The 25,259-nt window shown below is 39.3% G+C and overlaps 1 protein-coding gene across 1 annotated transcript in view; it reads left to right on the plus strand.

Moving 5' to 3' along the window:
• Positions 1–216: 216 nt before the first annotated feature.
• LOC109041336 (probable E3 ubiquitin-protein ligase HECTD2) overlaps positions 217–25,259 on the plus strand; it is a gene marked incomplete at its 5' end in the record, with an annotated part of 46,304 nt that continues 21,261 nt past the window's right edge. The window contains one exon of the mRNA XM_072301966.1: positions 217–395. Within this exon, the coding sequence (XP_072158067.1) occupies positions 217–395 (179 nt within the window). The remainder of the gene's footprint in view (positions 396–25,259) is intronic.

Here is a 25,259-nt window from a genome sequence, read left to right on the forward strand (position 1 = left end):
ATGAATGAATTTATCATATACATTGCGGTGACAAAAAAACCCATTTTCACAGGTTTTCTCCAAGTAAAAAACCTCTATAGTACTGGTTTTAAGAAGCGCAGAAAGCATTTACCTAATCGTATGTCAAATCTTAAAAGCAGATTGGGTAACAAAGAGGATTTGTTCAAGCTCAGAATTAGTATTTTCCGTATTAGGCTGTTAATTGAGTCTCAATGATTGTTTTATCCCTTGTTTTGCAGCCTGTATTCAAAGGACGAGGTAAGGGCATACTTTATCCTGCTCCCATGCCCAGTTTTTGAGCCTCAGTCGTCGTATAACGTATTTGCACACCTACTGAAATCGATCGCAAATCTAAGCAGAGATGACCATCAACTCTTAGTCAATTGGTTCAAAATGTGAGTCATACATACGTACATACTGGAAGTCTATCCTGCGTTGCTAAGGAAAAACGCCGTATGCACATAACTGCACATTCAAATGTTGCCAAATTCAATCTCAAAAAAAAATTATTTTTTAGAAAAGTTATGAATATTTTTACAAAAATGTTTAGACACTTAGATCAAGTTACGAACAAAATTCTCTGAGATATTGGGTGAAAGTGGTTGAAAAATTTTACCGAAAATGTGTGATCGGTCGACAGAAATTGAATGGCAACGTCTGAAAGTTCTTACAGCGTTCTTCCTTAGCGCGACGCAGTATCCTCTCCTCTGAAATGTTATTTCTGACTTATTAGCGATACGGAAAGACTGGCTTTCCTTTCATTGCTAATTTCAGGGATGACCGCATATTACCAATTATTTTTTAATAGGCACCCACGAAGTCGTGTTCAGGCGTTCATTCGACACGAGGATAAATTATTCAAAGAACAGAAATGCGCAGGTGGACACGAGATCCTATTTTGCGTCGAATTTCGGTGACAAATATTTATTCACCCGTTTTAAATATATGGTACGAGGGACATTAAAAGGTCAAAACTTTTATGAGTAGATCGATATTCGTCCCTGCCCACGCGATAATTGTTTCGAATAGATTAAACAACTCACCCATTTAAACACACTTTCGATGTAATGCATTTCTTTCTAAGTATGATGGGAATGCTTGAATCTTTTTCAAATATATCGCTCACGCTATGGTTCTTCACAATAACTGATAAAGGTAAAAAGAATAAATTGGTTCTTAGCATAAAATATCAACCAAGGAGGTGCTTATTTTCACATAAAAAGTTTTATTTCATAAAAAAGCAACGAATCAAACACTATTTACAAACTAGGAATTTTATCAGTCCACGTGCTGCTCAAAGAAATGAGATTATTGGAATATTAATAATACTTGCAGAAAACTAAGCATCCCCTCTAGATGCGTGTACATATTGACATTTTAATAAAACATGAAAAATCTACGGACTTTAATCCACTCTTCAGCCCCAGTTGTGATATGGTTTGGTGACAGGTTTTTATATCGATGAAAAATTAAGTTCTATGATGAACTACGAGACTTTCTCAACGCAGGGTAGTTCTGAACTGTTGACGGTCCTACGAGGCAAGGTCAATCCTCCTACAGACTGAAAGTTTGAGTGGCAACATTGCAACATTGCACAATGTTATGACAAAGATCCGAATTTAACTTCGATGTGGCGCTGAAATAAAGGAACTTTACCCTTCTACAACGGTTCAGTAGGATTAATTCCTGACTTAACACTTTTTTAACAGAAAATTATAACATATTTGACATGTATCAAATTTCTCAATCGTCTTTTGTCCGTAATGCTGAATAAAATATTAAAAAAAAAACAAACTTTCTCGGCCTCTAGGCTTAAGAGCATTACAAAGACGCTCAATGTTAAATAAATAGGACATCGTTCTGACAGGAATAATTAAAAGTCCCTGATTTTAAAGTTATGACCTTAGTTTTTTCACATCAACGTAAGGAAATTACGAGTATATTGCTAAACCTCACTCAAAAATGGAAAAAGGTATTAACCCAAAGGGGGCGGGGCGGTTTTTACATCGTTCAACAAGACTGCAGTGTGTTTTAAATGGATCAGGAAGTTTTTAAAAGTACACAACATTTTTAAAAACCAGTTTAGCAACAGTTTAAAAAGTGTTTTTAATAGTGACTCAAACTTTAAAACCCAGAATAGCTCGGTCGAATAATTGGACTGCTTTTTGCAATTTGGAACTATATATGTAAATTCTGGCTCTTCTGGAAAAACACTTATGTGCATAGGGAAACTAATGGCAAATACGTTGTTTTCAAACCGGGCTAGAGTTTATAGTTCCAAATTGCAAAATGTAGTCCAATTTGAGGTGTCTCTAAAGCACTTTCTAGAAACATTCAATTGCCAATCGATCGATTGGACTGCACTCTGCAATGAGGAACTGCAATTTCTGGCTCATCCGTAAAAACACTCATGTACATAGGGAACTAGTGCTACTTGCGTTGTTTCTAAGCCGAGCCATAAATCGAAGTTCCGAATTGCAAAATGTTTTCCAATTAATTTCCCCAAAGGAACATCACGGAGTAGCTCATCGGTTATTTGAACATAAGAAATTCGATTAGCAATCATCAATCGACTACTGATTTGTTAACGAGAGTTAACGAGAGATGTTGTTAACGAGCCCTGCAGTATTTTAAATGAGCACTCACTGGAAGAAAAACTCTTGGATCTAGAGTCCAGACTCTTAAAAACATCGACAAGAAAAAATACCCTTGATTCAATCGGATTTTTGCTTTTATCAAGAACCAAGCCTCTTAATTTGAGAGGATTTCCTTTTCATTTAAGCTTAAATCTGATTGAATCAAGAGTATTTTTTCTTGTCAATGTTTTCAAGAGTCTGGACTTTAGATCCAATTTGTTTTTTTTTTTTCCAGTGTAAGTCTGGACTCTAAATTCAAGAGACTTTTTTTTCCAGCGTTTCCTTACTTAAAGTCGAATATCTTCTCACCCCAGTTTTTCTCTTTAGATTCAAATTTGATCAGCAAGCAATTACTGACTCCATTAAACCCCCTATTTTATCCTGTAGGTTCTTATTCACTAAGATTACAGGTTCATAATGATCATGACCCCGATCATATTCGTCCATACCCGCACATCTAGAGAAAGGTTCCGTCTCTCTTAAGCCCCAATCCTCATTTTCAGCGTAAATTGTGTACGGCTCATGGGCTTGCCTCGCTTCCTGCACCGACGCAGGCGCAGTTAACCCAGTCTTCGTGGCAGACTGAAACCCATGCACCGCGACAACCTGATCCTTCAACTCGGAGACAGGTCCATCAGATAGAATCAATTTTTGACTTACGCTGTTTTGCTGACTTTGCTGAGGTCCTGGACCGGCGAAAACTGGTTGGAGTTGCTGTTTTTGCTCAACTGGAAAATACAACCATACCGGAACACCGTAGAATTCTTGCCCTGAAGAGAAAAGACGTCCGTACTGATTGAATTCATTCGACGCAGGGTTGAGGGGCTGGAAAGTTGATGATGGTGCGAATGGATACGGTCCACCACGCACTATTGGTCGGAGTTTTGATGCGTAGTCTTCGAAGTCATCTTGTGTGGAAGGTTTTGAGATCTGCTGCTGCCCTTGCACTGCTGTCGGTTTTGCGATTTGAGGTTCGTTTTGTCCATTGGGCTTAGGATCTTGAATGGGGCCTGGCACAGGTGGTGGTAAACCATAAGCAGGTATAGTTAAAGGCGGTTGAAGCACATACTGACAAATTAGTGTTGGCCGCAACTCCAAACCTGCATGTTGATCTGGGTAACTAGGAACAGCCTGAGATCCATACGGCGATGGTGTCAATGGTGCGTAGTGTAGGAACCCATTTTGCGGTATTGGTCGAGGTCGTACAGGTTTGACTAGGGGGCTTGGGAGAGGGTACTGATCGTATCCATTGGGAACTGGTTTCGATGGCTGAGATTCACTCTGAACGGGACTCACAGGGCTTGGAGATTGAGATGAACCTTGGTCTTCGAAAATAGGTTTCGAAGGTTGAGGTTTTGAATAAACTGGCTCACTTTGCGATGCGCTGGCTGAGGATCCTGAAGTGAAAATTTCAGTATTGGGATAAATTGCGCTGGGAATATACTGTTGAATGTTATTTGCGTTGATTGGGTTAATTGGTATTGATGGAGGAGGTGGAAAACGCACTGGACCCTGGAAGGGTTTAACGGGTTGGTAATTCTGCTGCGCTGTTTGGTACCAGTAAGGATTAAACTGATTTGACTGCCAGGAGGTTGGTGGGTTGGGAGACTGGGGCAGTTTTGATGCTACCGGTGTAGGTTGAGCTTGTGAATTACTTTGTTGTTGTATGCCTCCATCTTGTCTTGAGTAGTAATAATTTCTCCCACTGTGCGACTGCGATACAAAAACATCTGAACCTTTTTCCTCGTCCAATGGGACTGGTTCGAATTCGATTGCCCTGTAATGACGCGTGACTGGGTCATCTAGTGCTGAAAATACTTCAGTTTGACAAGCACGGGCTCCTTGCCGCTTTGCCCGAATGACGTCACTTAGAGGAAACTCATACTCAAGTCCATTCAATGTTGAGTCAGCGGAATCTTCGACTATACTTCCAGGGAACGTTTCACCTGTACCCGCGCGAATTAAACTTGCGAAAAATATCACAAAATGCAACATTATTGGAAGTAGAGAGAAACTACTGAAAAGACAATGGTTAAAAACACTTTTTTAAGATGCGAGTCTACGCCGTGATCATTCGAACAGTAAATCCAGCAGCGATTTAACGATCACGCAGGTATATTTCGCGCACAAAAAATTGGCCTCAAAACCGAGTTCAACACTCCCGGTCACACCGCTAAGATTGAGTTCGAAATCAGCTCGAATCAAGTGTCATCCCGAAATCAAAACTCAAATTTTCTTCCGCGAAATATACACTATTGTCACCGGTAAGACATAACAAAATTGTCACCCGATTTGAGGACGCCGTGTGCTCATTCATTCGATCCGCTACGACGTTAGTGACACCCGGAGCATGAGCCGAAGGTGTCCGTTTCAGGTGCCGTTGTTTTGAGGCGGAAGATTGTTGTGCAATCACAGGCCATCGCTCTGAAATTGTGTTTTGAGAAGCTGAGGTATCACCTGCTCTCGGGGAAGTTACAATTTTCGTGTTGGTTTCCCTTAACGTCCGCTGTCCGAGTCTGGTTCGAGGGTTAGTTTTCCAAAGGAGGAATAGATAAAGGCCCCCGCGCCCCTCACTGGAAAAAAACACATTGGATCTAGAGTCCAGACTCTTGAAAACATCGGCAAAAAAAAAGTACTCTTGATTCAATCAGAATCTAGCTTAAATCAAGAACCAAGCCTCTTAATTTAAGCGGATTTTGTTTTGATTCAAGCAAAAATCCGATTGAATCTAGAGTATTTTTTCTTGTCAATATTTTCAAGAGTCTGGACTCTAGAGCCAATGTGTTTTTTTTTTTTTTTTTTTTTTTTTTTTTTTTCAGTACTCTTCCCTATGGCGGATCAAGAATGACATAATCCTCCTAGCATGATTTTAATAATTTTGTATCTCTTTCCTTGTTTTGTCTCTACTTTCTGCACATGGTCCACGAACTCGGTTTGTTCAGATAATGCACTGCTTTCCACAGAAAAAAAGGATGATGCTGACGACAGAACCTTCTGTTCACAGGGCTCCTGCAGTTTCTTGGTTACACTTACAGAATTTTTCTGTTGTGAGAACAGAACTTCAGTCGTGGGAATACTGTACTCTGTCCTCATAACGGAAGCCTCTGTGACTTTTACAAAAGAAGTGCAGGAGCCCTGTGAACAAAACTATTTTTTCAGTGTCATGCGTAGAACTTATTATTTTTTTTCAATATAGTAGAATTTTTTTTTTTTTTTAAATTCAATATACATATCGACGGTGTAAGTCGGCAATCTCATAACTTGGTTTGCAACGTCGCAGACTTCCTGTCATACTTCATTTTTTAAACGGAAAACTACTCAACGGCAATTCTTCAAAACTTCCTTGATTTTTCTTCTCTGTGCGAAGAAGATCCTGCAAAAACTTTAAGGAATGATGCTAATTTTCTCTCCTTTAAAAAAATTACATAGAGACGGAGATTTTCAGACACCGCAAGAGAGATATGTGATAGCGGACTTCCGCCGTCAATATTGCAATTATGTTGATAACTTATTGCAATTATTTCAAGTATACTAAAAAATACTATATACCCTGCCGTTCTGTATATAATAGAGACAAGTAAGTAGCAGTTCACCTTTATTTTCTCCATTTTGGGGAGGAGGGGTAGGTGAAAGCTTAGGCAGAAAGCCTGACTTCGATAATTACGTATGTAAAAAGAAAACAGTCCACTGAAAAATGGGTCTCACAGTCTACAAAAACTAAGTTTGAATTATAAATATACCGGACTTAATCAGAAGAATGTTTTAAGAACATTTTGGGACAAAAATTCCAAGGAATGTTGAACCACATTAATCCGTTAACTTCTGGCCCAAATATCTTAAGTGTCATTTGCCCTTAGGCACAATTTTGCCGTACATGTCATTATTGTTCCAAGTTTTCTTTACGACTTTTGCACATACTTTCATGAAAATTTCAAAGATCCATTTTGATGGCAAAAGAAATGTGACGTGAAATGTGCAATTAATTTTGTTGATTCATTTTCCGTAAACAACTGAACAATTTTGAGAAGTCTGGCTACGTAGTGCCTGGGCGCAAATGACATTCGTAATACTTTGACCAATGGTGACGAATTTAGAAGGATTACAGTTTGCAGCTCAAAAACTTGATTATGAGGAAAAGAAATGTGAAGTTTTGATCTGTCATGGTTTCAGGTAGGTCTGTTTGATCAAATGGCCTGTAATGACACAAAAAAATTAACCTCTCGCAATTAATTTTTTGGACTAGTGCGCGGATTTTTTTTCTGAAATCTTAAAATCGGATTTTCAACCCAATTAAAAAAATTGCCGTGCTAAAAAATACAGCACCTCCGTAGACAAAGGTCCTTTTCTTCATGGATGGTCACACCTTGATGGCTAAAGTCGAAAAATGTACATTTCTGATAGAAATCATTGCAAACCTTCAGTAATAGTATTATTCTGTCAGAGGGGCTCTATCTGACGGCATCTCTTGAAATTGTCCATGTATTTTTTTTCCGGATGAAAAAGTAATTAGAGAACTTTTTTTTTCTTTTAAAAAATGAAATATGTTCGGAAATTTCTAAGCGTTCATAAAGAGATACGTATTTGTTGACTTTGAAAACCTATGTGCACCGTGTTTTGCCTCACTGTCAAAGTAGTCTGAAGAATTTTTACCTAAAATGGCCGGAGATTAGGCATAATTTCTATCACAAAAATTGGACTTAAATTAGGAAAACATTTTCACTGAGAAATGCATCGATAGCCAAAGGACAAAACCACGTATCTCCGTTGGAGACATCCTGTGATACATTATTATTGCTTTAGAAAACAAGTCTGCATAGATTCTTGAATACTATCACGATTTCCCTACTCTGTTAGCAGAATTTTCTTTAAAGTTTTCCAACGATGAAGTTGGCTTATCTCTCTATGGAGAAAATAAAATAGGAACTGGGATTTTAAAAAACCACAATGGAGATACTTGTTTTTGCACTTTGGCTTTTGTTAAGGTATTATGGTTCTTTTACGTATAAGGCCACCCTCTACAATCTTAAAAAAAAAACCGATGGCGCTTACTATATTTTGAATTTTTACGCTCCCGCTACTTCAAGCAAAGGGGAGAAGTCTTTTCTACCCTATAGTGTTTCTCATTCCGTCAAAACTTAGGTAAAACATACTTTGAAAGTCACTACTTATCATACTCTATAATGTAAAATCATAAGAGTAATGCGTGATTCATAACACATGAGGCGCGGGGCGCTCCCGGGGGTTGGACCGCGCAGCGGTCAGGGAACGTAGCCCCTAGATCTACATACATTGGATTCCGCAAGATCACTGCTGCATGTGACTGCGGATCTCTTTGCAACTACCTATGTTAGTGATTTGAATTTTATTCAGATTGAGTACGTAACTAATCCTCCTCAAAATTATTACCTCAGTGCTGACCAACAAACTCTTATATGCACTGGGAAAAAAAAAAACACATTGGATTTAGAGTCCAGACTCATGAAAACATTGACAAGAAAAAGAACTTTTGATTCAAGCAGATTTAAGCTTAAATCAAAAGGAAATCTGCTCAAATTAAGAGGCTTGGTCCTTGATTTAAGCTTAAATCTGACTGAATCAAGAGGGTTTTTTCTTGTCGATGTTTTTAACAGTCTAGACTCTAGATCCAATGTGTTTTTTTCCAACATGAATTACGCCACGACGAACATCGTTGACAGTTTAAGTTATTTACTATCCTTTGCTTTCGGCTAAACTTGGAAATTGTGTATACTTCTCCGTGGCTCTTGGTGTGTTTCTGGAAATTTTGAAACCATTTCGGGCGACACACAATATTAAAAAAAATTGCAACATTGTGAAGCTTCACTCATGTTTTCATTTTTTAAGGGAAAATTACCAAAGTTTTTCCTGTAATTGTCTGTGAATTGTTCTCACTCATTTAACTACATTAGCACGACATTTCAAGGAGATATTTTGATTAATTTTTTAAAAAGATTGGATCATTATTGAAGATTTTTAAAAGTTGTATGAAAGATACGCATTTTTTAACTTCAGCCATCGATGTGTAGAAAAATGAGAACTCCTCTTTAATATTTGTTTAGACTTGTATCGATTCAATAGTGATACCTACTCTACCATGCTAAGTATAAACGACGTATGAGCATTTGAATGTTGTCATATTGCCTCTCGGAAAATATTTATTTTTGAAGCAAGTCATGAATATTTTTCCTTCAAATTTTCTGAAATTTTGGTATGAACTAAATTTTCTGAGACTTTGGAGGAGACATGTGTACATATTTTCCAGACAATTTGCGATTGTTCAAAGGAAATTCGGCAATGTCTGAAGGCTCATATGGCGTTTTTCCTTGGCACGGTAATACTTGCTGCTTTAGTTGCATAGACATTTAAAAGTCATAAAATTTTTAGACTTAACAAAAGTCAATAATTCAAAGGATGTTTTATCGTATGCTCGTAGCTGAATGAAACTTAGAAATCTTAAAAAATTCCTTTTTCTTCTGTATTGAACTTAATCTTTTTTCGGCGAAGGAATGTATCAAAAATTCGAGCAATTTCATGTTAACTTCCCAATAAAAACAATAATTCTGTTTTCGATCAAACTACGTAAATATAAAAATTGACCTTATTCATGATTTATTATCCATCGAAAGGAAAAAAGCTTTGGATTTACGATCGAAAAATATACACTGGAAAAAAACACATTGGATCTAGAGTCCAGATTCTTAAAAACATCGACAAGAAAAAGTACTCTTGATTCAATCAGAATCTAGCTTAAATCAAGAACCAAGCCTCTTAATTTAAGCGGATTTCGTTTTGATTCAAGCAAAAATCCGATTAAATCAAGAGTATTTTTTCTTAGCAATGTTTTCAAGAGTCTGGACTCTAGATCCAATGTTTTTTTGTTTTTTTTTGTTTTTTTTTCCAGTGTATATATTTCCTAAAATGAAGAACTCTGTAAGAAAAATTACGAAGAGGCTTATAAAAGGCTGGCCATTCATATTGAGAGGACATTCTTTGATTTTTACTTCAGAAAGTTAGAAACGTCTTAATTGAGCCTCAGCTATCTTTTAAGTAAAGACGTTTTAATTCACTCTTCCGTAAGATACAAGAATATTTATATATAAAAATTGTAGTGTATCTCTAAGTTTGTCAGAGGCGGATCCAGCAATTTGGCAACACCGGATTTCCTCCATTTAAACACATGCTAAGTAATCGATTCTTGTCGGAGCACCTGGCCCTTCCATGATTCGATACATTTCCATAGGATTAAATGGAGAAAATACAATGTTGCCAATTTGCTGGATCCACCAATGAAGTTTGTAGATGACATTTGTCGAAAAAGTTATATGTGTCTTATGTGAAACTTGAAAAATTTGAAATTGCAAGTGCATTCGTGGGAATAAGATGCATGATCTTTGATTGAGATGATTTCAGCAGGCTGGCGTTATGAACAGCGACTGAAAATCATGATTTTAATTTAAGAATGAATGAAGTGAATAATCGAGACAGTTAATTTATTAATTACAACAGAGAAAATATTTCTTTAGGGAACCAAAATTTTATCTGACCAGAAATGCAACATTAAAAAAGTAAAAAAATTACCCTTTGGCAAAAAATTGACGGTTTAGTTTGTAGCTTTTAGTTTTAGAGCAAATGTCAGGATGCAAATTTTGGATTTAAGAATGGTGGAAAGAATCAAACAATAACTTTCTTTTCAACAAAACTGAAATGTGGCATACATAGGAGATGTAGTGCTTCTGCTGTTCAAATTAAAGATGCACTTTGGTTTGTGAAAAAATTTGATATACCTACTTTGATAAATTTTAACTTTGTTGTAATTAATAATTGATTTTCTCTTGAGTTTAAATATTGAATTGAAAAATAGCTGATCGAGAATTCATCTCAAAGAAAATGTACCGATTCTTTTTTGACCACAAAAGCAAAGATATTAGTCTCAGTTCGGTTAAAAGAAAAAAGGTAAAATAATACGGGACACTTGAAAATGATAACGAAAAATTGCAAAATTATATACACATTTAATAACACAGTAACAGAAGAAAACTAATAATAACAATTATACGTAAAAAAACTCCCTCTTACGAAGCATTGTAAAAAAAAACCTCAACGATCGGTTGAATGCGTTCCAGTTTATATTAATAGGAATAATTTGGTCTTTTTGGAACATCGTTGGGAATATTTAATGGACGGAATGATAAGGAATAAGAAATTCAGAGGAGAACATCTAACACCGTGAAATTAAACATAAAGAAGAAATCCAACTACTTTCATTATCTTTCACGAGTTACGAGATTTTCATATTGCACTTTCCCCAAGAAAATGTAAGAAAAATATATCGATGGTAAAAGCAAGATGCGCGAATGTTTCATTACATTTGAAGGCTAACCTTTCATACTTTACAACCCCAAACTGAAGCTCGACTAATATTTACACTCGAATTTTCACATACTGATAGAATACTATCATTAAAATTATCAAATTATCAGTGTTTTGTGTGATATCTTAGTTATTAGTAGCAATAAACAACAACACTCATTCAACACAACCCACACATTCATTCATTCGTTCATTCAACACATTCATTTCCCAGGGATAATTTTACCCCTGCGTCGGTAATTTTACTTCTACGGTGGTAAAACTATCACTTAATGGTAAGAATACTACTATTATTTGTTATGGCTACTATAAAAAAAGCTCATTCGAAACACCAATAATCTGGTAATTTTAATCTAGTTTTCGCTTAAAAATAAATACTTTTGGATTTCATTGAATTGGAGGTTAAAGATCCTAACGATTTCACGATGGAGAAAAATTAATGGTGAACTGATTGGGTCTCAGTTTTACCTTTGGCGGATTCAGTATTGGCGGGTTGAGGGGCTGCGGGGGCGGGTTTTCCTTCAGGGATGGCAGCAGCTTTCTCGAGGGTGGCAGATTTCTCAGCGGCCTGGTACTCAGCGTTGCGTCCCCAGGGTTGGGGGTAGAATCCGCTACCGTACTGGGGGGCGGCGGCTCCCTGGTACATACCAGCGTAGGCGGGCTGGTACATGGCTTGGCGGCTCCACTCGGGGGCGATGGCGGCTCTCTGGTCGGCGTAGGCGGCACGGCTCATTTCAGGGGCGTAGGCGGCACGGCTCATCTCCGGGGCGTAGGCGGCTCTCTGGTCGGCGTAGGCGGCACGGCTCATCTCCGGGGCGTAGGCGGCTCTCTGGTTCATGTCCTGGTACATCTGGCGGATCTTGACTCACCGAGGTAAGCGTTGCGCTGTTCCGGGGCGATGACAGCTCTCTGGTCGGCGTAGACAGCACGGCTCATTTCAGGGGCGATGGCGGCCTTCATTTCAGGCGCGTAGGCGGACTTCATCTCAGGGGCGTAGGCGGCCTTCATCTCCGGGGCGTAGGCGGCCTTCATCTCCGGGGCGTAGGCGGCCTTCATCTCTGGAGCATAGGCGGATCTCATCTCAGGGAGGGGAGCGTTCAGGTACTGGGCTTGACGGCCGTATTCAGGGATTTCAGGGGCGATCATGGCCGGAGCGGGAGCGTTCATGTCATAGCCGGATCCCAAAGACTTGCCGATGGCCTGGTACAGAGCGGTGTCTCTAAGAGCAGGGTCAGCGAATTCGGAGACTTCAGGGTTGGTGGTGTCCTCATCGGCAGACTTGTAGCATGGCTTCTTGTAGGAAGTGTAGACCGGCTTGTAGGATTGGTACGATTGGTAGGACTGTACCGGGACGGAAATGTGTTGGTATTCTGTCTGTGGGACATTCACGGTGTGGTACTCAGTGTGCGGAACGGTGATTTGTTCGTAGGAGGTGTGGGGCACTGTGACCTGCTCGTATTTGGTTTCAGGGACGGCGATTTGCTGGTAGTGCTGGACAGGGACGGAGACCTCCTGGTAATGGACCTGGGGTTGAACGTAGACAGGCTGGACATGGACAGGCTGGTAGTGGGCTCGACTGGTCCTTCTTGTGTCCGCATGTACGAGGGGATGCTTCACGGTAGTTTTCAGGGGCGGGTTGTCCGTAGTAGTCGCCGGAGTACGGGGTGGCTGATTCTTGTTGCAGTTCTTCGATGGTCTTGTACTGCAGCTGGCGGACAGGGCGGGCCTGGTGCACCTTGAGGTTGCCGTGGTAACCTCTAGGGATGGAGGACGGCACGGCGTTGCTGATTTTCGAGGCGGCGAGTTGCACCAAGACGGTGAGGAGAAGTACGGAACTCACTTGTTTCATCTTGGGGCCGGCGCGTGCGAGAACTGCGAATCAAAGAATGGGCGACCGACTCAGGGGTCTGCGGAAAAGTGCCGACGGGTTTTTCGCACCGGCGAAAAGTAGACTCGCCTCGCTCGGTGCTTTTAGGGCAGCCGACTCGGGTTCCGAAAACACCGCCGGGAAATCAAAACACGCCGCGGAAAAAAACCCGGCCGCGGTTTGTGAAATCCTTCCTGATGTTTCGAAAATGTCGCAATAGCCAGAATTGCGATGTGAGATACCGATTGTCTGCTGCTTGTGAAAGTTAAATATTTGCTCAGCAAAAAATGTGTTCACCTGAGAGCTGGCTTCGAATTCACTCGACAAGAAAATCAACAGAGCTCTTTCCTTGACGAACTTCAGGGAAGAGGGGGAAGGGGGGCATTGTTCGGACTTCAGCAATGAAAAATTTTCCAACGGATTTTTTGCAATATAGAATTGGCGAAAATTTTCATGGGAGTGACATCGAATTAAGAAGTAACAGCAACAAAGAAGATCTCTACCAACTACGGAAGGTGGAGAGTTTTATTACTCTGTTAAAAAAATAACCTATTTTATTCGGATATTATTTTATTTTTTAAGATTTTTCATTAGTCACAGTTCATAATCATTGAAACCGAAAAGGCCTTGCGTGAACATAGAAATAACAGAGATTTTTCTTGATTTCCTATACGTTCAGAAAAACAAAATCAGCTCCTCTTAAAGATATTCCAAAGAAAAACTACTAGCGCAACGCCTTGCCAAGTGTGTATGAAAAGTTCAACATTTTGTTCTTTAACAGCAGAGTGAAATATTCCAGACTATATTTTACAATATTTCAGATCTGCTCCTAAAATCAAACGAAAAGGTTCTTACCTGCATCCACTCAGTTACGATTAGAAACTGTGCCATCGCACCGGTGCTTAAGATTCAAAAATTCAGTTTCATTCATAATATATGTAACTGCAAGAATCTTACAGTAAATGCCTAAACTGAGTTAGGAATACATCTTCATACTCCCTTGGACAGAAACTTTTTGTGGGTTAAAAAGATGACAAGTATGTGGAACAGGACCGGATTAAGGGGGTGGCCAGTTGGCCACATGGGCCGCGGCCCATGGCGGCAAATCTAGGGGGTGGCAAACTTTGCAATTTTTTTAAATGTAGGTACATATATAAAAAAAAAATCAGATTTAGAAAAAAAAATTACCTACGAAAAAAGGCGACAAAATCTCTCATTTCCTGAGAGTATAGTAATTTCTAATTTTGTCGTCTTTCATTGATACAAGTGACAGCACCTTTAACTAGTCGAGTTAAGAGAGAAACCAAACACGCAATTTGGCCGGGACTTGGAGAGAAATGATGACGAGGACTTGAGATGAAAAGGAGAAGCTCTCGGCGCGGCGATCGATCGGCATGTAACACATATTAGCGCCCACAAGACTGCACGAATACTTCACGCATTGCATCAAACACACTGCGGTCACTGCGGTCAGCGTGAAACGGATAGCGCCTGCAAGAATGCATGAATACTTCACGCATTGCGTCAAACACAGTGCGTTCAGCAGCGGTCGGCGCGAAAATCATAGCACCTACAAGACTGTCGGAATACTCCACGCATTGCGCCAAACACGACGCGGTCTGTGCGGCGCGGTGCGGCGGAAGTTAAAATCATTAAACCACATTTATGTTTGTTCTTTCATAATTTTTTCGTTCATTTCTTATGAATGGAAGGCCTTGTCCACAAAGAGATAGGTTTACGAAACTTAAATTTCACGCAAAGTTCCGTGAACTTTTGCTAGTAGTGTTGACAGAGAATCCCCCAAAAATGTGTCCAACACGAGTAAACGCGTCTTATGCACCCCTCTCCCGCTGGCACGTTCACTTGATGGTTTTTATTGATGTTTCAAAACGAATGAGGAGGGGGCGGCAAGATAAAAGCGGCTCATGGGCGGCAAGTAGGTAAATCCGGCCCTGATGTGGAACTTAATTGAAATGGCAGCGTGTAAAACTTTACATGTTAATATAGAATTTTACGAGCTCATCAATAATAATCCGTTTAAACTTGCTTGTAATGCTTACAGGACTGCTCTGATTGACTACCTAGCAGATAATAAAAGCAATTCCCAATTTGTTCAAATCTGCGAGTGTAATAATTAAGAGGGACAACATTTTTTCATGAGAGCAGCCTTCGTGAAAATTAAAATAACAATATCGACGTAACTTTCAGTGTCGATTTTCCCTTTTAAACTCACACAAATTCCCTTCAAATCAGACGTTGAAGAAATAGAGAATGAAAGGGTTATCGTCATTATTTCTGATGATTTCTCGATATTATTGATAATTTGTACTTGCGTCTCTCTAAACCAGTAGACAACGTTTGGACGTATTTAAATAAAAAAAGAACTATATCCACTGTGACATGAATCCTGACATGCATGCACTCTTATGAGGCTCAAGGCTTATATCCGAATGGATATAGTTCATTTTGATTTGAATACGTCCATGTAAATTCCTGAAATTGATGAACATGTCTCAAATGCAAAATTTATCGCAGAAAACAATATCCACTCAGCAAAACGCTTGCTCGGCAATTATATCGTCGCTCCCCTGACGTAAGGGCGTACCTCGATTTTCGCATGAGCTCTAGAAAGCATGGATTTATATGTAAATTAGGGCTCACATGGAAAGTAAGATACGCCCATACGTCAGAAGAGCGACGATATCCTGCAAAAATCTGATTTCACAATTTAAAATGTTTTAAAGTTAATAGAAGATTTCCTTTCCTCTTCTAATCAATTGGAAATTGTCGTTGCCAGTTCCGATATTGATATTCCTTAGATCTTTCTCTCCTAAAAACTAGATTTATACAGGGTGAGCGAAAAGTCCCCGACCCCCCCTCTAACTTTTGAACGAATTGAGCTAGGGAAACGAAACTTTGGGGATGTTCCTATCTCAAAGGGGACCATCTTTTGGGGGGGTCAAAATTTTGGTCCCCCCCTCAGGGGGGGACGGGGGCCCCCCAACTTTTTTTTTTCAAATGGCAACCCCTATCTTGTGATACCTCATTCGAAAGAGCATAAAAAACTAAGAATTTTGGCGCAAACCGCAGATCAATATCTTAATTTTTGACCGAGTTATGATAGGTCAAAGGTCAACTTTGACCTATTTTCAAAAAATCATAACTCCGGTTCAAATTATCGTAAAGGAAAAAATAAAACGGGAAAATGTACCAAATTGTGTCCGCTTTTAAGTAAAAATTGCAAAAATCACTTCGATTTAATTTTAAGGGGGGGCTCGGACCCCCAAATACGTCAATTCAAAGGTCATTCAATTTTCCCGCGAAATAAGCCAATTTCCCCTGGATTTGCCGCCACATTATCTCAGTAAGGTCAAAATCAGTTCAACATTACGTTGGCAAGTCCCCAAATTTCGGGAAAAGTTAAAAAAAATGATATTTAAGGTAATTAAATTTGACCGTTTAAATATCATTTTTTTTAACTTTTCCCGAAATTTGGGGACTTGCCAACGTAATGTTGAACTGATTTTGACCTTACTGAGATAATGTGGCGGCAAATCCAGGGGAAATTGGCTTATTTCGCGGGAAAATTGAATGACCTTTGAATTGACGTATTTGGGGGTCCGAGCCCCCCCTTAAAATTAAATCGAAGTGATTTTTGCAATTTTTACTTAAAAGCGGACACAATTTGGTACATTTTCCCGTTTTATTTTTTCCTTTACGATAATTTGAACCGGAGTTATGATTTTTTGAAAATAGGTCAAAGTTGACCTTTGACCTATCATAACTCGGTCAAAAATTAAGATATTGATCTGCGGTTTGCGCCAAAATTTTTAGTTTTTTATGCTCTTTCGAATGAGGTATCACAAGATAGGGGTTGCCATTTGAAAAAAAAAAGTTGGGGGGCCCCCGTCCCCCCCTGAGGGGGGGACCAAAATTTTGACCCCCCCAAAAGATGGTCCCCTTTGAGATAGGAACATTCCCAAAGTTTCGTTTCCCTAGCTCAATTCGTTCAAAAGTTAGAGGGGGGGTCGGGGACTTTTCGCTCACCCTGTATAGTAGTCACCCTGTACAATGAGAATTTACTGTTTCTGGCTTATTTTAGAAACAACGTGAGTGCCATAAGTATTCCTATGTAGATAGATGCTTTCATAAATGAGCTCGAATTGATAGTTCCTTTTTGAAAAATACAGTCCATTTTTATCATGATTTTGTGTTTCAAAAACAGAACGACGCCTAATGATATGTGTGCATTAAGACATGAGCCCTGAAACCCATAAGAATATATGCATAACAGGGCTCACGCCGTAATGCACATAGCTCCGTTTGACAGAAATACGTCCAATTGTCATCTGATTTCAAGCCTGGACGCCATTCAGGATGTACTTATCAAGTCTCTACAGAATCGAAGTCTAGCGGGTGGTAGTATCATTCATTACGTCTGTACAACAATCTCTACTAATTAAGATTTTTAGATTTTGTAGATTGAATATGGAGGTAAACTTAAAACTTTGCCTCTACATTTTTGAATGATTGCCGTCTTGACTTTCTTTTTGATGGGCAACAAGCTCGTAAAATGTGGCTCTTTTTTTTAACAAAAAGGGCTTAATATTTACCCCAGTTAGCGTAAATTATGGCAAAAAGCACAGAGGAAGAACAGTTTCGACGCGATTAAGTATCGTATGGAAAATTTAACGATAGCATCCAAAAAATTGCATTATACCAAAATTGTTTTTCATCCCACATTTTGAATGATGAAAAATCAGATTCAAATAAATAAAACCATTTTCGTTTGAAATGTTGCACAGATCGATGTGTGATGGTACTCTGAATAAACTTAAAAGACAATTTCAAAAATTCGGAAGGTTGCGATGATTTTTTCTTAAAGAAGTTGGAAAAGTTCAGAGCTGAATTATTTCATAAGGCAATTTCATCATTTTCTAAATATAAGTTTGAAAGTTGAAAAGTTACATCGTTTTTTTAAGCACTTTGAAAAACAAAAATACTTTTGTAGTTTAATCTGGTGTCTAAAAATCGCAGTGCTTATGTTGTGCTGGTAATTCTTAAATTTTTCAAAAATGCTGCTTAGCATATTCATGCACTTTAAACCCGTTCTGATAGGTGAAAAATAGGAATGTGCATTTGACGAGAAATTTCTAATTGCTGAAATAGAGGAAAGCTCTTTCAGCTTTGACAATCAATCTTTCTATATCTGGGAATATAGCTATAAGAATATTAGAGGCAAATTAGAGTGAATGATGCCTAGTGAAATTAGATAGAGCAGAGCTTCTCTCCGTTTTCAGTAACTGGGGGTTTTAATGTAAAGTAATTCTGGATATCAGTTCGAAAAATTGTTGAAGTTGAAAAACGTGAAACAAAAGCATTAAAAACAATTCAAAATTTTATTATACACACTTATGTACAGATAAATTAAAAACAAGTAAAAATAAACTCTATTCTTAACGAAAATGAAATCGAACCTGCAAAAACGAAAATTTGGGCAAAATGAGCAAACCTGCATACTGACAGTGAAGAAGAAAGTTGCCATGGGACATTTGATATCGCGTAATACGAACTGGGCGAAATATATGTAAGGGAATAAATTGCAGACTTTTTGTCCACGCTGATCGTGATTTTTATAAGAAATTGCCTCTGAAAAATCAACTCCTCTGTCCGTATTGCTTGTGCACAAGAGATCTATTAACGGCAATTAAGTTCAATAAATTAACACTGAGACTTTTGATAAGGGTAATATAGTCTTCATTAGCTAAATGCTCCTTACTCATGCTTAAAAGTTTTCGCCAATCGTTAAATCAATATTTTATTATTGCAATATCAAATGAAATTAAAATGATGGAAAAGACACTGTCCATTTTTTTTCACCGAAAGTACTAAAATCTTGGAGCTGACAATGAGCCTTGTGTTACGTCGAAAGTATTATTGACTTTTATTTTTCTATTTAAAAAAAAATCATATACTACATGAATGAGGTATAGGCTCCTTCCTTTGATGATATAATCTAATACATTCACGAAAATTAATGAGATCGGTTTATGCATAAAGTTTCAATATCCAAAATACCTGATAAAATTTGGGGAAGCATAATGGACTGCGTCATACATCGTGATAGTTATAACGGTCTAAAAATGTTCGCTATCATTAGGATAGAAACTCAAGAAATGGGTGACCTTGTTTCAAGTATATTTCCTCAATATCGGTAAATGTCAGCTATGAAAACATGATCCTTGACGCTTACACAACGATCTCATTTGAACATCAGTTTATCAAACGTACACTGGGAAAAAAATACATCGGATCTAGAGTCCAGACTCTTAAAAACATGGACAAGAAAAAGTACTCTTGATTCAATCAGAATCTAGCTTAAATCAAGAATCAAGCCTCTTAATTTAAGCGGATTTCGTTTTGATTCAAGCAAAAATCCGATTGAACCAAGAGTATTTTTCTTGTCAATGTTTTCAAGAGTCTGGACTCTAGATCTAATGTGTTTTTTTCCCCAGTGTACGTAGAGAATTCCGAAAAACTTATTTCTTCTTAGTACATGAAAACAGGATACGGTGCTGTAAACGTAGCCCTCGAACTAGGAAAATATTGCTCACGACCATAATTAAAATTTTGCGGCGGACTTACACCGTAGGATCGTGGGGCCATTACTTCTATACCTGCATTTATTATATTCGAAGGATCTGAGTTAACCACCTCACGCATTTGCATCGGACTGGCCTCTAAGGGAAATACTTTGGTGGTTCGATTCTTTTCCATACTCGTATTTTGCAGGATAACGATGAAAACTTCCCCAATTAGGGTCAATATCGAAATCTGATCTTAAATGAGGTCTGACTAGTTTCAGGAAAAAATCCTCTTCTTTCATCCAAAGGAACTGAGTCAGGTTTATAAAAATTTTGAGGGATTCCTTGATAAGCCAAGAAATTCGAGGGAGCGAACATAGCATTTTGAGCAGTCGATACTGTGCGATGATCATCATAATAGTTCACACCGTTTGAGGAAGGTTTACTAAGAGGCTGAGAATAATAGTTAGTTTTTGGTGCCATGTAGTTCGAGTTAATTTGATAATTTGGCTCATAAAAACTATTTTTGGTGACTTGATTAGGCTCATAGCCGAGGTTTCTCAAGTCAGACACTATTGCTGATGAGAGACTTTTTTCATAAGGATTTTTGTAGATTGGTTCTTGTTCATTTCTCACGGGTAAATTATCTTGCTTATAATATTGTTGAGAATTCTGAGCACTATAATCCCTCAAAAGACTCGGAACTGGTTTCAATGGAAGGGGTTCTGGACTAAAAGATGAGGGACTTTTTTCATAAGGATTTTTGTAGATTGGTTCTTGTTCATTTCTCACAGGGAAAGTATCTTGCTTGTAATATTGTTGAGAACTCTGAGCACTATAATCCCTCAAAAGACTAGGAACTGGTTTCAATGGAAGGGGTTCTGGGCCATAGGAAGATGGATTTTGCAAAACTTCAACTGGTTTAGGAGTTAGATAGCCTGAGTTTTCCGGTTTCATTTGCTTGAAATTATTTTTTCCAAAACCCTTTACGAAGTCCGGTGGACCACAAGAAATGTCACAAGGCTCATCAAAATCATCTTCCTTTACGGGTTGCGGAGGCGATGCATCAGGGTAGTTTGGACTTGAATTAACCGGAGGGTTCTCAGGGATTGATTTTAAATTTAATTTACTGGGATCGTGATACAAATTCTGATTTCCTTCTCGCACGACATTCTCATTTAAATAATTATTTGACGGGTGATTCGCATATTTCAGCGAGTTGCCATCCTGTAATTTAGTATTAGACGTAAAACCATTCACATACTGAGGCGCACTTTCAAATCTTTGAGGTGCATTGCTCATTGGATTTGATCTAATTTCTGAGGTATCCGAGGAACTATCGGATGCATCATAGAATTTAAGTCCATTTATAGTAAATTTCTCCGATTTTTGTGGATAATTAACAGGCATCACGGGCCCTGAGGCAAGGGGCTGATTTATATGGACCCCTAGCTGAATTTGCAAAATCATTACTCATTTTTTGAGAATAATTAGGAGGTGCGGGAGGATACTGGCCTGAAACAGGCGTGGGAGGGTACTGGCCTGAATTGATGCGGGAGGGTACTGGCCTGAAATAGGTGCCGAAGCAAGAGGCGTTCTATCATAGGCTCTGAAATCTGAACCGGGTTTCGGCATATAATTGGCAGGTGGAGGGGGGATTGAGGTTTCGGTACTGGCACAGAACTTAAAGGTATCCTAGCTGAGTTTACGTAATTTGAAGTTCCTTTCAGCATGAACTTAGGAGAAGGTTTAGGCCACGAACTTAAAGTATCTAAATCAGGAGTTCGCGCTGAGACTGAAATATTTGAGCTCATTTTAGGCATGAAATTAGGGGTTGGGGTCGAAAATCGAGACTCAGTATTTGAAACAGGAGCGTAGGGTGTTCTCAAAGAATTAGTGAAATTAGAACTAGATTTTGGCATAAACTTAGGTGACGGTAAAGGCCATCGATTCAGAGACTCTGAATCAAGCGTATAGGGAGTCCTAGCTGAGCTGGTAATGTTTGAACTAATTTTTGATGGGTAGTTAGTGGGTGGAGGATATGGAGACCCAGACCTGATGTATGTAAAGTTAGTTCCGGGGATTTTGAACGGAGCAGGGCCGTCAGATGAGGACTTGATAGACTGAATCTGCCCGTTGGCAAGCTTGTACCTGTACTCTGTTGGCTGGCCGGTACTCACATTGCCTGGTCTCACGACTGCTTGGCTGAACTGCGGGGTGCTGTCCATTCGAACCAGTTGATACGTTGTTTTGAGCGGAGATCCGACAGGGCTCACAGGGACCTTCTCTCGTGGGACGGGCACAACTTCATCTCGAGAATCGGGCGATGATTTTGGCTGATCGGCGGATTTTGACTTCACTTCACTCACAGTTACGTCGGCTGGAATCTTTCTTGAACCTTCCTGATCTTCAATTGCGGATTTTGCCTGAGGATTTTGCTCTTCTAGCTTTGTTGATGCTGATTCTTCTTTTTCATGCACTGGCTCGGCTGATTTCATAGGGACAACGGAGGGGGATGATTCTGACTGAGTTGATCCCAAACTCTCTTTCTTGCCAGCTTCTTCAGGTGACGAAGCGGTCCTTACTTCAGGGGTGGCCACAACTGCCGGTTGAGGGCTATGAGGAGAAGCTGGAGAAAATTTAGGTGCTGCATGTGCGGTTTCTGGGGATGATTCTGGATGCTGGAACATTTTCGGAGTTTTCTCTACCAAAACGGCTGATTGAGGGTGCTGTTCCGTTTTTGGCGCAACTGCTGCAATGGGTATACTTGATACTTGGTGCTGTTCCGTTTTTGGCGCAACTGCTGCAATGGGTATACTCGATACTTTCGATGGTTTACTCGTTTGCAGGACGGGAGGGTCTTGAGTGATTTTTTGCAAAACCGTCGAACTTAAGCTCTGAAGCGACTTAACGGCTGACCGCATGTTGGAACGATCCTCGCTAGATGAGGGCTGCAACGGCTCGTAGTAACCGTGGTACTGCGGGGGGTGGTTTTCTTCCAATTTCAACTCGCCGATCGCGGAGTAGTCCCGAGGTCGCGAGGCGGGGATGGTTTCCTGAGGCAATCCACTTTGGGGTGGAACTACCTCTCCGTTATCAAACTGACCTTCCACGGCGGTGGGAGGGAAAGCTGAACGTTCTTGATCCATAGGAACGACGTACGTTACTTCAGATATCGGATTGTAAGCGTTTTCTAAAGGATCGCCCTGAATTTCGCCCATGTTTTCAGGGATCTGGTTGACGATCTCGACTCTCTGGAAAGCGTCTGGATTTTCGATCACCTCTGCTGTGATCAAAGTTTTGGTCGGGTCACTCTCGAATTGAGCCGGTTCACTTGGCGGGAAGTATTCGTCCGACACGGGGACCGGGATGGGAATGAACCAAGGGTCCGGAGCTGATGAGTAGGGGATTTTGGAATAACGGCTGGACTTAACGCGGGTTTTGTAAGGTCTGGTTTTTGAGAAGTAGGTTATAGCATGCGCTTCTTTGACAGCTTGGTCGATGTTCTCAATATTCTCGATATTCTCGATTTGATCGGAAGGGATCCATTGCATCCTGGTTTTCTGATAGTGGCTTGGACTTCTGACTCCGATTCTGCCCGTGTGAGGTACATTTCCGGAGACACTGTAGACGTTTGGGAGATAATTTTGCGCGGGGGTTTCGAGGAACGCGACACTCAAGTAAACGAAAATCACGGTTAATTTCGACATTTTAGAGGGTTGATAACGATTTATTGATAAGAAAAGTTCTTTAACAGTAAATTCAGTGAATTTCCTTTAAATTTCAGCCGCACAGAGTAATAATCGCTGACAAAAATAAAGTTTTTATTTCCAATCACAAAAAAAACTAATTCGAACAAAGTATAAGTTTTTTCACTGGCAATTCTGTAGTTATTTGAGTTCTCTAAGAGTCAACAGAACAAGTATAGTATTATATTTTCGTTATTTTGTAGTCAACCATTGTTCCAATCCATTTTGAATCCGAAAACGTGTAGAAACCAGCGAGGATTTTGAATAAAAATTGAAAAGTAAAGTGGCGTTAAGAATTTAAAACTCACGATTTTCAGTCCATAACGCCCAATAAAGTTTGTATTTCACTAAAATCGGGTGTATTCTCCACAATATTGCAAATAAACTTTCGAAATGGTCAAATACACCGACAAAGTTCCGGATGGCTGACAAAAAAGTTCAAAGTAAATATAATAATAATTAATGGTCAAAATAATAAACCGCGACCGCAAACAATCCAAAATACCACGCAAAATTTTTCGCGAGTTCTACGTATAATTGCCTCACATTTGACGATCAAAATTCCACATTAACGTTTCGACGTCGAAATTTTCTCGGCAAATTGAATTTTTCTTGTTTTGTAAACAAAATTGGCCATCGATCAAGTAGATAAGTTGCCCACCACAGTGCACTCGTATTGTTGCGTTTTTTGCGTAGGTTTGCGGTTTACTTTATGAGGAATGCGTCCACGATTTCCGCTAACCGAACGCTCTTTGGACGAAAACTGTTAACCTATTCCTCTCTCCGAAATCCAGCCTCGTCGTTGATTTTTTCGAATCATGTTACCAAGGTCTCCTGTTGAGTTCACTGAAATGTTTGAGAAACCGAAGCTGGATGTATCTTTCCATTTCTAGTAAATGTCAATGTCCTGTAAGATCCACGTGGATTATTCAATCCAAGGGCTTTATACCTATCGCATTGATAAACTACACCATCTAAAACTGAACAGACGCAATTTTTGATTGCAGGCGCAATTCAATGGAAGTTATAGTGGCCGAATTTTAATTTCTTTAAATATCGTCTTTTGTTATATCATTTTTTGTGACGCCCGATCATCTTAGACCAAAAAATGAATGCTGCACATTTGTGTTAATCCCGATCCTTTCAGAATCCTATCTGAAATTAGGCTTATTTTTTCTTCATCGTACACCGATTTTCCAGAATATATCTATCTTTATAACAAATTTACATTTTTTCAAGGAAAGCCAAACTGATTCAAAAAGACGAAATTCATTTCCGAAATTAGCGCTAAAATTCAACCAGGCGACAATCTCAAACTTTCTTAGCAGACCAGCCCTTGCTGACTGGTGCAATTTATTGGAAAAGGCCGAATCAGAACAATATCTTAAGTCAATAAATGAGTCAACCTATTATTTTTTTCATATGCGTGTCACTGCGCATCCAGTTTACAAGGTGGACCAAAAATTATCCTATTCAAAAAACTTACTCGAAAAAATTTATCGAGTCACTTGTATCTCTTTCACTATTTGCCTGGCAGCAGAGCAGAACCAACGCCTGCCAGTTGTCTCAGCTTCATTGATATCGAAGCTTATGGGCAGCCGAACGCTTTTTAAAAATAAAAACGAATTCGTTTGAGTATACATGGTGGGCCAAAAGTAACTGAAAAGTGTAAATAACTTTTGAACAAAAAGAGATATAGGGTTCCGGTTTGGATTATTGCTCATTGTGGCAAGGGGCTGATTTTTTCAGGGGGACTTCCTTGGGGACCCCATTAATGAGCCCCCTTGAAAAAATTAGCCCCTTGCCACATTGAGCAATGATCCAAACCAGAACCCTATATCTCTTTTTGTTCAAGAGTTATGGACACTCTTTTAGTTACTTTTGGCCCACCCTGTGTATTTTCTGAAAATTGTTCTGGGTGAGAATTCTGTCTTGGTATTAACTTAACTAGCTCCTATAAAGTTTTTTCCTTTACGAAAATGAACAATTAAATTAAACAGCTCTGGTAACAAGAATATTTATACACATATCAAAG

Source organism: Bemisia tabaci, chromosome 6 (genome assembly GCF_918797505.1).
Source record: "Bemisia tabaci chromosome 6, PGI_BMITA_v3".
Lineage (NCBI taxonomy): Eukaryota > Metazoa > Arthropoda > Insecta > Hemiptera > Aleyrodidae > Bemisia > Bemisia tabaci.